This window comes from Terrapene carolina, unplaced genomic scaffold (genome assembly GCF_002925995.2).
Source record: "Terrapene carolina triunguis isolate 2854851 unplaced genomic scaffold, T_m_triunguis-2.0 Scaffold93, whole genome shotgun sequence".
Classification (NCBI taxonomy): Eukaryota; Metazoa; Chordata; order Testudines; family Emydidae; genus Terrapene; species Terrapene triunguis.
Window position 1 is genome coordinate 1,816,521 of NW_020664444.1, and position 17,500 is coordinate 1,834,020.

Here is a 17,500-nt window from a genome sequence, read left to right on the forward strand (position 1 = left end):
GGCTGGCACCCATGGGTGGTGCCCCCCGGGAGCCAGAAGCCTTTGACCAAGACTTGATTTTCGCTTCCAGGGGGTGCCGGCTCTTTGGAGGAACGTGAGAGCTGTGGAGGCCTCATAGACGTGACCAGAGCAGCTAATGGGACCATCCACTTACCAGCAGCCAAGGGCCCTCCGGCACCCCCCAGAACCTGCACCTGGGTGATAGCAGCGCTGCCCTCCGAGGAAGTACGCCTGGAAATCAAAGCCCTGGAGGCGGCTGCTCATCCCAACCTCAGTGTGCGCTTTGAAGGTAGCCCAGGCGAAGGGGCCGGCAGGGAGGGGCCCGTGGACATTGCCCACAGCTTTCTCCTGAAGGGACAGGGCAGAACCGTGATCAGAGGGAGCCTGGATTCCAGTCTCACTTTCACTTACTGGGGTAAGAACCATTCAGAGACTCTGGAGCCGTTTCCACTTGGCCCGACCTTTCTACAGGCTGAGCATGTGCAAGGCACCGCAATGCCAGTCCCTGCCCTGAGGAGCAAACCGGCTACAGCAAGGGTGTAAGAGAGGGTTAGCGGCAAGAGTGAATGTCACTGTGGGGGTGTGGTGCTAGTGGGGAGGCAGGTGCTTTGTGATTATGGACAAGAGGTAGGTGAATGCAGAACTCTGCTGTCTGCAGGAGGAAGCTGCACTGGTTTAGCTGAGTGTGATTTTAAAGCTGACTTAGGTAAACCAGTGCCAAAGGCCATGTGGATACTTATTTCGGTTTAAATCGGGTTTCTCTCTGTTTAGGCTTCGGTTTAAACTAACCAGCACAAGTCACCCTTAAACAGCAATAAGGGAACGCCCAGAGGGATATGTACTGGTTTAACTAAAACCATTTACAAACCAGTGTGACTTAAACTGGTGCAACTTTCTTGTGTAGACAAAGCCTGACCTATAGTGAAGCCCATGCCTGTGCTGCATGCAGTCTGCTAGACTGTGTGCATGGGGAGAAGGAATTGACTTAAAAAGAACATTCTCTGCTGTTTTTAAATTGTAGCCTGGGGGTTTCATGTTAGATTTCAGCTCTGTCCTTTCACAGGCTAAATAATAATAGCATAGACCCGCACTCCACCTATCCTGGTATCTTGCTTCTGGCAGTGGCCAGTACCACATGCTTCAGAGGAAATGGCAAGAAATGCTGCAAAAGGCAGTTATATGCCCAGGGAGAGATTATTTGCCCTGAGAAAAAATTTCCTGTAATCTGTCCCCAGGGAGAGCGTGTGATTCCTGTTGTTTCTGAGAAAAATTGTTGCAGACTCGTGCCGAAAGTCCCTGCTTTTATTTGGTGTGTTTGGGAAATACAGACGCTGACTTTCATTGCAGTAAATGTTAATCAGTGTGTCTGCTTTGGCTTGAGCTATGCACATGGGCTGTGCAAAATGCCGTCACAGACAGGCTTCCTGTGATGCCCTGTGAGCGAATAGGCGTGTAGCCTGCACTCATCAGGTGATCTAGGCCCCATCTTTTGTATGGTGCGATTGTATCATTTGTGTGTGTGTTACATGGGCGCGTTGAGCTCGTTATCTGAATGAAATGGGGGACATGGAGTTTATTTGGATAAATGGGAGTTTTCCCTGTCAGTGATGCTATCCCCACCATGTGACCAACATTCAGGTAAAGCAGGAGTTTGGGTTCAGAGGTTTCTATTTTATTTATTCATGCCAATGCAGGTGGTAGTTTTGGTGAGTTCCAGCTGGATTTTGAACCAAGCCTCAGCTTTTCCTTTCACAGGAAATGGCTTTCTGTGGAACCAGATGCTGCAAAGAGTTAAATTCCCAAGTGACTGGTTGTATAAAGCAAAGGAGTGACAGAAAAAGGACTTTTTGCACATTGAAAAATGGCTCGATTGGATTTTGGGTAAAGAAACGCCCTGAGCTGCTGGGGTAGTGAGAGCCGGGGGAGGGGTCTTGGGTTTGCAGAAATTAAGTAGTTAGGACAACAGAGAGAGACCGGGGGCGATTCTGGCCACTGTACAACAATATTCTTCTGTATTTATCTAATGCCGATGGTGTGCTCACTGCCAATGCTTGGCTCAGGCTGCACAATCCTCACCTCCTTTGAGCTGGAATCTGTCACAGCCCCGGGCAGAACTTGAATTAGGAAAGCCTTGCAGGTAGGAACAAACCAGTGCCCCAGTCCTGCCAGCACTAGTGCCTGTGCCGGTTTTACTCCCATGGGACGGGAGTGCGCCAGTGAAGCCAGACCAACCCCCGTGTGTAAGCAGGTGCTTATGTCCAACAGAAGACAGGTGACCCAAGTTACTGGCAAAGGCTAATGAGCTGGTGCTGGGGCGGTGCGAATTCGGGAATTGCTTCCCATTGGCCAGGATGAGGGGGTGGCACTTGAAAGCGCTTGGATTGCTTGAGAGGAAAATGGAAACATTTGAATGGCCCAGCAGCCTCGTTTTGGGGTGTGACCCCCAGCTTGGGAACGGCTGCACTAAGCATTATTGCATCCAGAGCATGTTGCCCCCCAGGTCTCTCCTGCTGCAGCATGATTTCAGTGTGGGGAGCTGCATCGCCCTCCCCACTAGCGCTGCCTGGCTCTGGATTCCTGTTGCAGTCCCTAGTCAAAGCTGCCCCCCCGCCCCCAGCTGGGTCACGAGGCAGGGTGCACTTGGGCCTTTCCTCGGTCATGCCCCTTGTTCCTTCCGGTGCTGAGAGGCGCTTGGCCAGAGTCTGCTCCTGGCCACAGCGAACGTGTCTCCTTGCCAGGATCACTAGTGCTTATATCATCCTCCAGACCGCACCACGCGCCCCAGACCCATCGCCATAGCAATGCAGCTGCTCTGGGCTGGGGGTAGGTGGGAACACCCAGCTTGGCTTGGCTTTGTTCGCTTGGAGATTTGGGCTTTGGCAGGGGAGGGCTTGTTAATAATTGGCCAATGTGAATACTTTTTGAGGCTTGGGAGATGAGGCCTTTATGCAGCGCTCTCCGTGTGGCAAATACCGCAGCGCGCTCTGCGGCGTGTGAACAATACACGCGGGTTGGGTTTTGTCTGTCTCAGCCAGAGAGGCAGCGCCCGTCCTGCGTCCCATGCCCGTCAGCGTTTCGACATCGGGAGCTTGTCGGGTCTCGGTCGGGGAGGTGAGTGCGTGAGTCCCCCTTATCACTCTGGTGTCCCAGGCCCCATCGTGGCCTGCTTGTTTGGTTATTAAAAGGAAGGCACTTGAGCACTTGCATGGCCCACATCCTGGCCAGCCCTGCTTGGGGGAGTGCCCCTCAGAGCCTGGCAGGCCGAGACACCGCACTGGGGAGCCACCACGTGGGGCACGTCGGCCAGCACTGCCTCCGACGGGCTGCTGTGTGTTACCTGGCCTGCCTCCGGCGCATCTCGGGCTGTTACGCATGCAGCTGGGTGCAGGGCTCTCTGCGCTGTCTCCGGCGGGAGGGGACCCAGGGTATGAGCTGTGCCTGCTCTCTCTCTCCTCCCAGTGGTTGTGGATTGGTGCGCACGGCTGGCCCTTTGCTGCTCCGTGGTGGGATCGGCACAGACCTGTCTCTGCCCTGGGAACTCAACGGGGGAACGCTGCCAGACAGGTAAAGGCTCTGCCTGGGCGCTAGGCGATGGGGCGTGGGGGAAGTCGCAGGGAGCCAGGGGGGTTCTGATTCCAGGGAACCTTATTCTTGCCCCTGGAGCTGGGTGAGATGGTCCCGCTCTCCCTGGGAGGGGGTTGGATGCTCCCTCCAGTCACCCCGTCCCACCCCATGCTAGTCGTGTCAGTCAGCCAGCCCGAAAGGCTGGTCCGGCCTTTCCATGTGCATTTCCCACCTCTTGGCCGGGTTCGTCTCCTGACCGGGGCCCAGGCAGAGTGTGCAGAGGCCCCTGGGCTGGGGCTGGGGTTTCTCCTGTTCCTCTTCCCTATCCCGGAGCTCAGGCCCAGAGAGCTGTAGGGCCGTATGGGCATGGTGAGATCCAGCTCCCTCCTGGGTCCTGCTCTCTCTGGACTCAGCCCCGCTGGGAGATGGGGAACGCAGCACTGGCATAGCCTGACTCAGCGTTCGCAGCTCAGACCTTCCCGGCTCCCCGGCCTGCCCCGCTCTGTGCCCCGCGCTGCACTCAGGGGCCGCGTGGCCAAGCGGAGTATGGAACATTTCCAGCCCGTGGCAGCTGCGCTCTTCAGACCCTCCCCAGCGACTCATCCCGTGTGCCCCGGGAGGTGGGGCCGGGCCTGAGTCCCCACGTTACAGAGAGGGGAATTGCCTTGCCCAAGGTGTCGCAGCGAGTCACTCTCAGGCCTGGGGCAGGCTGAGAACCCAGGAGTCCTGACTCCAAGCCTGGGGCTAGTAAAAGCATTTCAGTCTCCCTTGGGCTCATAGCTCTGCCTCAACTGTCTCCCCGTCGTTGCCTCTCTCCACTCAGGTGTGGATGCCCTGGAGTCTCTGCAGGAAGGTGTTGGGCAGGTGGCGTCACGAGAGGCCACGGTGAAGCTGAGGGGGGCTGTGTTATCTGGAACTGCTGAGCGTCTCCACAGCGCCAGCACCGCGGCCCTGGGCACTCGCCCTAGCCTTGCTCCACACCAGAGCCCTGCGGCCTGGCCTGCCGGCACTGCAGAGAGCCCCGGAGAGGCGCTGAGTAACGCTGCCCCCGTGCCCCGAGGGGCGTGGCTGGGCAGGCGGAGGAACGGGCCCCTGGCTCAGGAGGGAGCCACCGCTGAGCGTGTGGAGCCACCAGCCACTGCAGCAGCTGCTGAGCACGGGGACAAAGCCCATGACCCGGGAGTGCGTACGCGCCCGTCTGCTGCAGGAAAGGGGACGCCCGCTGGAAGCACCGGCAGCCCCTGGTTCTCTGCAACGTCACAGTTCAAGGCAGCAAATCCCACGTCGGTGCCTCTCCCTGGGACAGTCCCTCTGGGAAACCTGAGGGCAAAAGATCCCACTTCCCTGGGGGGCAGCAGCTCCGATATAGAGTCACCCACGGTGTTCCCTGGCTCTGCCACCCGGGAGACGGCTTCATGGGACCGGGCACCTTCCCGCACCTCCGCAGTAACGGAGCTAGTGTACCCCAGTGGAGAGAGCACGCTCACGACAGGGCCCGCGGACCCGGAGCCGTGGAGCATGGAAACGGCGGATGCTGCTCTCGCCCTGAGTAAAGCCAGGGCGGAGACCAGCCGGGGCAGTGCTGCGGGCGCACAGACGCCAGTAACCTCTGCGCCCGTGGCCAGCCCTGCTCCCGGGGCAAGCGCAGGGGACAATGGGACTCAGCACTTTGGAGGAGGGATGCGGGGGCTGGGGACGGCACACAGGGAAGCTGCCGTTACTGCCGAGTTGGACTTCACTGACCTGGGCCTAGGAGCCAGGCTGCCGAGCCCCACGGAGGGCTCTGGAACCCCGCTGCAAGGACAGACGGAGCTCGCCATGCGCGCTGCAGCCTCCACACCGGGCGACTCTCTGGAAACCAGCCAGACACCTGCTCTGCAGCCAGACGGCCGGGAGAGTCTGACCTGGCGGCCGGGGGGCAAAGCTCAGCCAGCCCCAGAGACCAGCGGGACCCCAGTGCGCTCCCCAGACAGCGGCCTGACAGAGCCGCTCGCCACCACAGCTCGCTGTGCTCCAGGACTCCATTCCAGCACCCATCGCATGGTGCCCCTGGGAAGCCCCGGGCCTGGGGAAGGCCTGGGCCATACGCTGGCGGAGGCTGGCTCTGAGGAGTCGTCAGGGCGCAGAGGTGTCGATGGAGTCCCAGAAAACATGGACTGGTCTCTCTCCAGTGAGGCGCGCACAGAGGGGGACCCTCGGGCAGCGTCCTGGGCTGAGTCACTCCCCGGGGCTTCCCCAGGCAGGACGCCAAGTGCCTATGCTGGGACCCCAAGGCCATTGGGCCACCTCACAGCACCTGCCCCATCCCCTGGCTCGGCCCAGCCCCCAGCGCCAGCTGAGCAGCTCAGCAGGGGGGCCGGTGTCTCTCACCCCACAGCTCCTGGCCAGGAGAACGGGGGTCTCAGTGAGCACGCCCCGGAGCCCAGCTCGTCAACAGCAGCTCCAGACTTCCGGACTCTCGCCTGGCTCCCCGAAACCCCCGCTGAGAGGACTCGAGTGCCTGGCACAGGGGAGCCCCGCAGCACGGTCCCAGCCGTGCCCGGTACGGCTGTGTCTGTGGGCACATCCTCCCAGCCTCCTGTCTCCCGCACTCCCGGGGCCAAGCAGCCCTCCCTGGCTCCTGCCCCAGTCGGGGCAGTGACGTCTCAGGAGGGAGTGTTCCCGGGAGCCTCCAGCGGGGAAGCCGTGCCCCATGGCCCTGGCACTGTGCGAGCCATCACTCCTCTGGGCTTTCAGCCTCCGCCAGCCAGCCAGCCAGCTGGAGCGGAGACACCGGCAGCCACTCTGCAGAGAGGATCCACAGCGCTCAGCCCAACAGAGCCCCCTGACCCCCCCAGGACTGGGCTGAGTTCCCCATTCCCCTTAGAGAAGGATGTTTCGGGGTCTGCTGCCCTGGGACTCGCAGAGCTCAGCTTGGCCACCACCCCGTCTCCATCGTGGGACACGGCGACCACTAATGCCACAGTGGCAACGTCCTCGTGGGCATCTGCAAGCTGGAGGGGAGGGACCGAGAGGCTGGGCCACCGGGCAACGGCCCCCCCGGCCTGGGCTGCGCAGGCTGGGTCTGAACCGGGGAATTCCAGCCAAGCCACTGATGCAACACCCCCGAGCGGGGCTGGGGGGAGCTTTCCGAGCAGCAGCACCGGGGCCTTGTTCAGCCCCACGCCCCCCATCCCAGAGCTGCTACTAACCTCTGAGAGCGCTGAGTCCCCAGCTGGCAGCAGGAGTCCCTGGCCCCCCCTGGCAGCCACCCCGAGGGCATGGGGTGCAGAGGTTACGGATCCCGTGAGCAGTGCCAGGATGAATGTCTCCTTCGCCAGCACGCAGCTCAGGGCAGCGATGCCGCCAGTGACGCCTGGCCCAGCTGGTGTGACCGATGGGCAGCCGCCGCCTGTCACCACCAAGGGTGCCCGTGGCAGGGCTCAGAGCGTGTTCGTTGTGGAAGACCAGCCTCCTCTTCTGAAAGGTCAGTCGGGCAGAGCCTCCCCTGGATTTCTGCGCTGCTGTCTGGGCAGGGACGTCCCGCGGGGGAGAGGGACGGGGTGTCGCGTGCAGTCAGGGGTGCAGCTGGGGCAGTCCAAATGCAGCATGCTGGGAAAGCTGGATGAACGGGGTAGCGGGTTCTCAGGCCCAGGCACAGCTAGTGTGGGGCCCCGGGCCGGTCAGGCCCGTGCCCCTGACACCATGTCAGCCCCTCTGCTGGGAGCTCCCCCTCTGCCATGCTGCTCAGGCCCCTGCTGCAATCGTGCCATGGTGCCCACTCGGGGATGTGGTTCTGCCGTGTGAGGCGGCCCCAGAGCAGGGCGCAGGTGTTTGCTCCCAGTGGTGCTGAGCCATGCCGAGGGCACACTCCGGCTGTCCACGGGGATCCCTCAGGGTCCAGCTGGGACAGCCCCTCTTGCAGCAAATAGGGGTCTGGAGCTCGCGAGGCCTTTGGGGTGACTGCAGCCCCAGCACAGCTCCATGCCCGGGCGCCTGCGCCGCGCTCTCCATCGCTTCCCCACCGCTTCCCTCCCTGTTGTCCCAAGCTCGGTGTATGGTGCCAGCCTGAACCGGGGCGCTGCTCCTGTGCAGGGCTGGCCGGGGCGTGGGCCGAGCATGGAGCAGTAACCGTTTCCCCCATGGTGTCTCATCTCACAGCGACCCTTCTCCGCGTGCCCTGTGAACTCGCGCTGGAGATGGAATTCGTTGGCGCCTTCCAGACTCCCGCGTCGCATGCGCATCGCAGCCTGGTGCAGAGTTTCAATGAGACGGTGAGTCCGGGGGGCGCTGGAGTGGGCGGGGCTGTCACATGGGCGCTGACCTGGCGGTTAATGGCGGTAGTGCGGCAGGGCAGGGAGCACGCCGCCCAGTGACCATCGCCATGGGAGGCTGTGGGCTCAGACACCGGGGTCCCCTGCAGCTGGGGCCAATTATCTCGTCACAAAGCGCCTCCTCCCTGTTTCCCCGCACAGGTGGCGCCCCTCTTCGCGGCTGTGCCGGGATTCCAGCGCCTGGAAGTGACGCGGATCAGGTAGGAGCGTGCCCGGCAGCCCAGCTCCTGTCCGTGTGCAGGGATCCGGGCAGCAACCCCCGCACGGTGGGGAGAGGGAATTGCACAGCTCGGGCTTCGGCTTGTCCTGTGTTGCCGTCACACTGTTGTGACTTTGTGTCAGAGCTTGTGGCATCCCCTGCACACACCCACCCCGGTCAGACCCTGATCCTGCAGGGCCAAAGCATCAGCACCTGCCCTGCAGCTGGAGGAGGAGCAGGGGTAGCCGGGAGGCAGTGCAGACCACCCCCCCCTTGCTCGGCTAGGGACTGGCTGCTCCTGAGGCTCGGCTCTGACCCGTCTCTCTGGCTCCTGCCCCAGGAAAGGCAGCGTGGTGCTGGAGTACGATGCCCTCTTCGCTGTGGAGCGGCTGCATGGGCAGGTGCAGGGCTTGGGAGCCCTTTTAAACCGGACGGTGCTGTCGGGCGCCACCCGCTCGGGTCTCCACGTCGCCAGTGCCCCCGTGCTGTGGAACGTGGTCCTGGGTGAGTCGCTTGGGGCGCGTGGCAGCAGGGCATAGAGTTGCTGCCAAGGCCTGGGCACGGGGCTTCACTGGCTTCTGTGTCTTCCCCCCCCAGCCCTCCTGCCATGGCTCCGTGTGCTCCCCTCCCCCCCCAATCGTGGTGTGCCCCACCCCCAACTGCAGCCCCTTGCACCCTCCCGGCCCTCACCATCCCGTCAGCTCTGTGCACAACCCCCGCCCCCACGCGGCTCAGCACGCCCTGGAATGGCTTCTCATTCTGGGAGCTGCCCTGGGGACCTCGCAGGCAGTGCGTGTTGTGCCCCAGACCTGCTGGCTGCCCTCCTCACCCCCGTGCAGCCAGGCTGGCTCTGCAGGGCTGCGGGCGCAGGCAGGGAGCGCCGTGGCCTTGCTGGGGCGAGCAGGGGCCGTTTCTGCTCTCTCGCGCTGATGCTTTGCTAGCAGCTCCTCGCAGAGCAGAGCCCCCCCTGCAGATGGGCCTGGTGGAGGAAAGGGGCTTCCCCAGCGTCTTGGCGAGCCTGTGGCAGAGAGAGAAGCCGAGCCCAGAGGGGCTGGCTCTGTGCCCTCTGGGGAGGTGGGGGTTGGGGCAGGGTGTTGCAGCTCTCTAGACTGTCTGTCTGTCTGTCTGCAGAGAGGCAGCTGGACCTGTGCACGGTGCTCTTCTCGTGCCACGCCGGCTTTGAGTGCATCAGCAGTGGGGCCGGCAATGCCAGCTGCACGTCCGTGTGCCACAGAGACTACTGCAGAAACCACGGCATCTGCACGCACCCGCGCGACCACGAGCCCGTGTGCCAGTGAGTATCACGCTGGGGGCAGCCCCCTCTCAGGCCCAGCACGCGCTAGGCTGGGGTAGGGCACCCCACGGCAGTGCGTGGAGAAGAAACGAGGTTCTGGTCTGGGCCCCGGTGTGGAGGAGCCTGGCGTGAATAACGGGGGCTCTCGGTCACTGCTGGGGTGAGAGTCCATGGGCAGGCGCCGCCCCCTCTGCCCAGCTCCCGATGCCCTGCGCACCCAGTGTCCCAGACGGCGTCCTCCCTGGCTGGCCCCCAACAGCAGCAGGGAGGGAAGCCCCGAGGGTCTGGCATGGCCGGGCACCGTGACGTGGAGGGATGATGAGGGGCAGTGAATGGGCAGGAGGGGGACCTGGGGCCCGCGTGCTGGGGAGCAGAGCCTGCCCCTCTGACCGTCTCCCGTGGTGCTGCAGGTGCCCCACTGGCAGTGACTACTGGTTCATGGGCCCACGCTGCGATTACAAGGTGACCCAGCAGAGCCTGCTGGGCGTGGCCGGTGGGGTGCTGCTGACCGTGGCCCTGCTGGGCGTTGCCGTCGCCTGCCTGGTGGTCCGGAGGTTCAAGGCGCTGCTCCTGGAGGCCAGGGTTGATCAGACCAAAAGCAGGTGAGGAAGCGCGGCCGGGCGGGGCCCAGGTCCGGGTGGGGCCGGAGCCCGCTAAGGACCCTCTCCCCTTTTGGGCCCCGGGTTGGTGGTGGCCATGCGATCCCGGTGCTCCGTGGGGGGGTGGAGGGTGGTTTGAGGCTGTTCTGTTGGGCGGTGGCTGCTCTGGGCCGGGAGCTGGTGGCGGGGTCCCGGACTCGCCCCTTTGACTGGGGCAGGGTGTGGGAAGCTCCCGGGCCCCTGTCCCCAATGTCACTCGCTGAGGTGACCTTGAGGATTGTGGGTAAGGAAATGGGGCTGGGCCTGCTCTGAGTCCGGCCCAGGCAAACACTCTGCGGGTCTGGTCGCCGTTCCCAGACTGGGGAGGGAAGAGGGGAGCACGAGCACCCCTCCACTCACGGGGATCTCCCAGCCCTCCACTGGCACCCTGAGCTCTGCCTGCTGGGGAGCCTCGCAAGAGGCTTCATGACCAGCTTGTGCTAGTGGGGCTCACTGACCGAGTGGCCTGGCCCGGCCTAGTGGGGCCTGGGCGAGTGGCTCTGCTGATGCGCCTCGAGCCTGACCCACAGCTCCCTGTATCCCAGCCCTGCCTCTCCCCCCGCCATCCTGACCCACAGATGCCCCCCCGCCTACACACAGCTCTGACAATGCCCCACCCTCAGTCTCAACCCGCTGGCCCCGTTATCCCAGCCCTGCCGCTTCCCCTCCCCATCCTGCCCTGCAGCGCCCTATTCCCCCATGTTCCAACTGTGCCTCCCCACTCTGATCCACAGCCCCCCCCCGTCCCCCAGCTCTGTCTCAACCCACAGGCCCGTTATCCCAGCCCTGGGCTCTACCCCCCAGCTCAGCTGAGTCTGAACCCTGAGGCAGGACAGTGGCTGGTCTGGCTGAGGTGTTGCTGGAACTAGCTCCCTGCTTCGGCTGCCCAGAGGGGTCAGTGCGAGGTGATGGGGGGGCTGAGTGCAGTCGGTGCCTCTGCAGCCAGCCTCGTTTCCTGCCGGTGTGAGAGTGATCTCTCCCCAGGGCTCCCTTCTAGGGACAGGCAAGGAGCAGGAGGCTGCGGAAGCTCCAGCGGAAATCCGGCTCGGGAGGAATTTGGGCCTTAACGAGAGCAGAGCCATTGTTCTGGGCCTCGTGCGAGGGCTGGGCTGCACCACGCCAACGTGCTGTCCGTCAGCCATTGCCAGGGGTCGCCTGGCTTCTGAGCCGTGGTGGGGGAGTGCAGAGGGGCCTGGCTACCGGCTGCTCTGGGGGACTTGTTTAGCGCAGAGAGGAAATGAATCAGAGGGACATGACAAACGTTTACAGAAGAAAGACTGGTAGTTCCTGTCTCTCATACAGGAATGTCACTGGGATGTTCAGGGACACCCAAGAGTGGGAAATTCAAAACTGATGAAAAAGGAACAACTTGGCCTACCACGCATAGCGAGCCTGTGGACCTCACTGGCACCAGAGATTGAGGTCCTGAGCACAGCAGGAGTGAAAGGAGTGTTCGATAGAGAATGAAAATATTCAGCATTAAAAAATAATAAAATAACCCCCATAAAGTTTTGGCAGGGATATAAAACCTCCGCCTCCCAATTGCAAACGCAGGCGGGATGAAGGTGCGTCTCCTACGGCCACCATCCTGTAGCGCTGCCCTGCAGTTCGTCTCTGCACCAGCTGGCATTAGGTGGGGTTGGAGACGGGGCACCAGAGCCGCTGACCGCTGGCTCTGATGTAGCATGGCCTGAGAGGCAGCAGCTTGGCTCTCGCATAGTGCCACGCTTGGTTGGAGCGCCCCCTCCCCAGGCAGCATGGGGGGGAGCGGGGTTTGACGCCAGAGAGGAGGCAAGCAGTGATTTTTTTAACTGAAGCTGCCAGCAAGTGGTCCAGTGAGTGCATCCAGGAGGGGGGCTGGGCGCATTTTAAAAAAAAGAAAGGCCGGGGGGAGGGGGGCGGTGGGATGGAGGCTAGTGCAGCTGGCAGCTGGAGGGCTTCTGTGAGTGGCAGGGCCTCAGCGCTCTGGGGTGGACCCAAAGCAGCAGCCGTGAAGAATGTCTCCCAGTGACGTTCCCGGGCAGGGAGCCCTGAATGGGTGGGAACAGGCCTGGCCGTTACATCGATCCCTGCGGCCAGCTCTGGGCAGCACATGGAGGAAGGCTGAGCTGCTGCGGCCCGGCCTGCTCACCTCAAACACCCCCCAGGCTTTGGCCTCAGACCTGGAGGCCCGTGCAAGGGGAGGGCTGGGGCAGCAGCTTCTGGATGATGCTGGGGGGGAACATCCAGCCTCACGCCCTGTGACGAGGGAGCTGGGCAGGCCGCAGCGTGTGGGTGGGGCAGGGCTGCAGCCTCCTTGTCTGTGCAGGCAGGAGGCCAGCAGGGGGTATATGCCCAACACCTTTCCCTCCCCCCCAAGGGGAAGTATCCTTATGAGCCCCTCTCTGTGACACTAACAACCCCCCTCCCCCCGCAAGCACATTTGTACCCCTGGGCAGCAGCGTAAACAAGTCCCGCGTGTCCCAGGGCCCGGCGTCTGAGCCAGCACATGTGCTGGAAGGTGTGAGGCTGGGGGCAGATGCCAGGGCAGGAGCTGGTGGGGCAACAGGGGAATGAATCCTCCATGCTCCGTGTGCAAAGGGCTAGGACCCATGGCCCAAGAGCAAGAGGCAGGCTGCTGGAAGACACTCTAAAGCCCCCGCTGCCCCGACAGCAGCAGCTGTGCGGCACCATCACCATGCTGGAAGGCAAACCAACCCCGTTTCTCTCGCAGTGCAGCCAGCAGCACTGCTGGGGCACAGCCGAAGGCAGAGCCAGCGCCAGCCTGGAGCGATTGGTCAGCGTTGTACACAGCCTGGCTAAGGCCGGTTGGCTAGCGCTGCCCTCTCTGTAGTGTGACATGCCTCTGACCTGCCTGGTCTTCTTCAGTAAGGGGTGGGGGAACTTGTTCCCAAGGAAACAAACCACAACAGCGGCAGGCCGCTTGCCATTTGAGGTTATTTGTCCTTACAGACCATGCCCCACCCCTGGCTAGAGGGTGTGTGAGACTTGGAGTAGAGGGGAAACGCTTGCCGATGTGCCTGGCGAGGACACGCTGCTGCAGGAAGCAGAGGGGAATACTGAGGCTGGGGAGGGAGTTAAAAGGCAGATGTTTCTGAAGGCGGTGCTAGGGCCCCAGAGTTCAGCTTTCACTGACCCATGTTTACTTCAATGGATTGGAAAAAAACTTCAGCTACAGAACTGTTTTCTGCCCGGCGCAAGCAGAGCTACCCACTACCAGCCCCCAGGAGGTTTCTGGCTTGAATGGCAGTGGACTTGTTACAGCGCATGGATCTGCCTTTGTTGGGTGTCATTCAAAATACTTCCTTGGGCTTTAACTAGGGCCCTGGCCCCATCATTAGCTCCACATTAGACCGGGGGGGGGGGGGGTCTATTAACGTTGGGCAGAGCCTGCTTGCTCAGTAGATGTGGGATAAGCATCTTACCACCCCAAGCTGCAGCCCAACAGGTGTGCAGGGGGCATTGCGCACAGTTCACAAACCGTTTGGAGGCCACGCAGCAGCCTAAAACCTGCTCCTGGCAGATAAAACCCCTTCCCTTTCCTTTTAAACTGGTGCCAGAGACTGGAACCCCTGGGCTGGCAGGTAGATACAGCCGCCTTCGGGCTTGTCTGCCCAGCTTCTGCTTAACCCACGTGGAAGTGGGGTTAAGAAAGCAGGAACACGGCACTCTTATTCCAGAACAAGAATGTCCATGCATGGGCTTGGTCGGAAACAGCTAGTGTGCTTCACAGTCACGCCGAGTGATGTGCAGCCAAGCCCTTACGTCCCTTTGCTGCCCTTTCTCCCAGGACTAGACACCACTTTAAACAGTACCAAGCACATCAAGCGGCAGAGTTCTCACTTTCTCCTGTGCAGCTCAGCTCGTCACAGTCTGTATAGTGAAAAGCTGCCTTATGTGAGTGGCTGTTAAGGCCCTGCGCTAAAATGACTGGCTTGCACCAGTAATCCACTAGCGTTGCTTTAGGAACTGCTCTAGTACCATCCTGCCTTGTTCTTGCAGCTACCGACGGTTTTGTCGCCTTGATGATGTGTCAGCTCAGTACTGGTCTCAGTCTTGGCTCGCCTCTGCTAATTCTTTGGACAACCCAGCTTTCAGCAACTCCGAGGAGCTGCTCCACTTACAGAGGCTAGACAACAGTTGTTGCAGCTGTAAGGATGACACTATGATCACAGACAGCTACAAGCAGCGGACCACACCCATCAGCACAGTTTGCAGGCCCAGGTAACTTTGATCATCAGTATGTTCTGCTCCACTATTGGTTTAGGAAAATGCATGTTTTAATAAGGCATAGGAGAGTCCAGGATAACCTCTGTTATGGTCTATTGCAGTGGGGACAAGCTTACTTGGATGCCAGTGTTAAGGGATGTTAGGGGAGACAAGAGCACATGACTGGAATAGCAGAGATGAGTTGATTTCAGAGCATGCAAGAGCCCTTCACGTATGGCTGCTTTCCAGCTGCACCACTTAAGCCTGGGCTGCACTTAAGTTCTGGCAGCAAAGCGCATGTGTAACCCACACACCGTCTGGGGGTGGGGCTCTGTCCCATCTAGTGGCACCAAGACCACTTAGAGATAAAATGAGTCTGCTACAGCCTTAGTTAACAGCCAGTTGGCTTGCAGCTCACGCAGTAGAGACTCATGCCCTAAGCTCCAGAGGTCCCTGGTTTGATCCTGCTGATGGCTGGGGTCTGTCTGTTACCCATGGAAACAAATCACACCTCTTAAGTGACACAGCTGGGCTGCCACAGGGGATTCAGGGGGCACGGGGCAGGGGACATAAAAAAGGCACCACCCACTGCGGTGCTTGTATTCACCGGGTGGCGCTCTGAGTCTGCGGCAGCACTGAAGGGCCCCCTGCCGCCGAAGACCCGGACTGCTGCCGGGTGAGTAAAAATTAATAAAGGTGCCTCTAGCCAGGGAAGGGATTCTTGGCCAGGGCCCGGGGCAAATTGCCCCAACCTCTGGGCTGCCAAATGCCCTAGTGTAGCTGCAAATATACAATTTAAAAAACCCTTTTATTGGTATTACTTATTCTGTTTGGGGAACTGGTTTAAAAACTTTTGCTGTATTTAAGCAGCATCTCCCCTCAAGGGGTTTGCCCGTGTCTCTCTACCAGCAGAGCTTAAATGTAGTCAAGGCCCTGTGTTTGCTGTGGAATCTACAGGGGAGGAGGGAGGGTTGGGCCAGGCCAGTTGGCTCTGGTTAAAGGGACAGCAGACAGCAGGGCCCTCACAAAGCATGTGCATGGGGGGAAGCGAGTTCAGCAGCAGTTTTCGAGAAGTCATACTTGTTCTTGGCAGAGATTTGTTGATCTGACACCCAGGGCCATGGTTTGGTTTTAAACTCCAGTTGACAGCTCCAGCCCCGTTCACTCGCAGCACCGTGTCAGCCGAGCTACGGGCCCCACTGCCCTAAACCCTGAGCAGTTTTTGGGGGTGGGGGAGATCTCACAGGAAAGGGCAGAATTTAAATGTGTCAAGGATCAGCAGCTGGCCTTGCCTCTGGCATAGGGCCCATACCTCCTGCAGGCCAGCAAAGGCTTAGTTAGGGAAGAGGCCATCAAGCTTTAAACAACTTTCCACTGTTATTGCTTGTTTTGAGCTCACAACAGGGCACTAACCAGAAAAGTGTGTAATCGGCTTCCAGGGGTGTGAATGGAAAAAGGAATGAAATAAGTTTCCAATTTCAGAAACAAACTGCTATCTGTAAGATAACAGCCCCTCTCCCTGCTGAGGGGGTTCTGGCTGCAGAGAGATCAGACACCGCGGGTCTCCATCAATCCCTGTGTGCCTGCTTCATCACTGCTTTTAAGTAGTCTCCACCAGGGAAAAGTAGTGATGCTTTTTAAAGCCTGAGAATTAGTTTTATCCCTTTCTGCCCCACGTCATTTCCCATGGGTGAAACTGATCCCTGCCCGTCAAACTTGCATTGAATTTGTACATTTAAAATGTACATCCCTGTGCAGTCATTCCTGGGATCCATGCAGAGGGGTAGGCCACCTGCAAGTCTAGAGCTTCCGTTAGCTTTTGGAAGTGCTGGATTCATCTGTTCAGAACCCTCCAGCTCTCCAGGACTAGGTATTTTTAATGCCATGCTCCAATTGGTCCCCTGGAGACTTCACTGGCCAAACATCCGAATGATTCACGCTGTCCTCATGTCAGGCAGCAGGCTCTGTGTGCGTGAAGTGCTGTAATGCTTCCCCCTGGAGAGCCACCTGCTCCTACCCCTTCCACGAGAGTTTTCTGCAATTGTCCAGATGCAGATTCTCAGGAGCTGACTGCTGTGGGGATGGGACCCTGGCCTGGATTTTCTAGTGTGCTTTAGCAACAACGGCAAAGTTTAAGCTGTAGCTGACAAAAGAAGAAAGTGCTTGGAAGTTTTTTTGTTTTAAGCCTTTATTCACAACCTCAATCTTTTCTTCTAGCTTTCACTATGACTGGGACACAAGTTCTAGTAGCATAAATGATCCCATGATTGACTCTGGAAAAGCCAGTGATATTTCTGTGTCAAGTTGGCCAATGGAACCAGTTCAGTGGACACCCTTTCCAATTCTACATCATCTTTCCAGACAACGGCCGGTAAGCAGAGCGCTAACAACCTCATATAGGCTCCCAGAACAATAAGTAAATCTAGGCAGTGATTAAGTGTAACATAAGTTATGCTAAGAGGCAGAGGGTAAGTCAGAAATCATAAACAAGCCTTTCTTTAAACAGATGTTAATATTCTAACAAATTCATTTCGAAGTCTTCACTTCCAGCTGTACAATTTACTTTTTGCTTTAATTATTGACCCAAAATCTGGCTATACGCCTTCAAGGGAAGGGCTCACTGATCACTAGCATGCTCTGGCCACACCCTTTGTCTCCTTTTCCTAAACTGGAATCCAGCACTGAAATGCTGAGAAAGGCTTGGGGTTTTGCTGTGGTCCACAACCCACTTAGCTGAGATTGGAAAAAGCCTCCACTGGCCAGTTTTTCAGGGGGTGGAAGTTTCCTTCATGTACACATGAGTTTAACTCTCAGAAATAGACGAAAATGTTTTTGAAGCTACACCCAGGGCCAAACCCCCCTCTGAAGTAGTCTGCAACATGAGTGAGGTGAACATGGCTTAGTGAGGTGAGCTGGGCTCTCAGTCAATAGCTAGTACCAGGCAACATTAGTCTCTTGTCACTAAAAGATGAAATTGCTTTCTCCGCAGCCCAAAGCTAGTAGGCGACCTCATTCCTACTGTGAGGGGATGGAACTGGTCAATCTTGAAAGAAGCTGGACAGCCTAAAAATGGCAAACTAAAGACAGGCAACAGTTGTCAGCTTTTAAAACCAACCACGTTTTATTTTCACATAACAAGCTCAACGAAGGAGTTTCCAACACTTTGACAATACAATCAATGCAGGTATGATGTCAGTGCTATTCAATGCAGAGTGCTGAAGATTATCAGCGAAACCTTTCAGCAGTATTTCAGACTGGACTTTAGAAGCCAGCTTTGGTTTGG

General features: G+C 59.1%; 1 protein-coding gene across 1 annotated transcript in view; it reads left to right on the forward strand.

The window, feature by feature from the left end:
• Positions 1-17,500, forward strand: part of LOC112119240 (mucin-5AC-like) — a 19,183-nt gene that overhangs the window by 234 nt on the left and 1,449 nt on the right. The window contains exons 2-12 of the mRNA XM_026650754.1: positions 71-415; positions 3,460-3,564; positions 4,388-7,030; positions 7,705-7,817; positions 8,019-8,077; positions 8,417-8,580; positions 9,208-9,370; positions 9,781-9,972; positions 14,011-14,232; positions 16,435-16,588; positions 17,207-17,500. The exon at positions 17,207-17,500 is cut by the window's right edge and continues 1,449 nt beyond it. Of these exons, the coding sequence (XP_026506539.1) occupies positions 71-415; positions 3,460-3,564; positions 4,388-7,030; positions 7,705-7,817; positions 8,019-8,077; positions 8,417-8,580; positions 9,208-9,370; positions 9,781-9,972; positions 14,011-14,232; positions 16,435-16,588; positions 17,207-17,284 (4,238 nt within the window). The 3' untranslated portion in view covers positions 17,285-17,500. The remainder of the gene's footprint in view (positions 1-70; positions 416-3,459; positions 3,565-4,387; positions 7,031-7,704; positions 7,818-8,018; positions 8,078-8,416; positions 8,581-9,207; positions 9,371-9,780; positions 9,973-14,010; positions 14,233-16,434; positions 16,589-17,206) is intronic.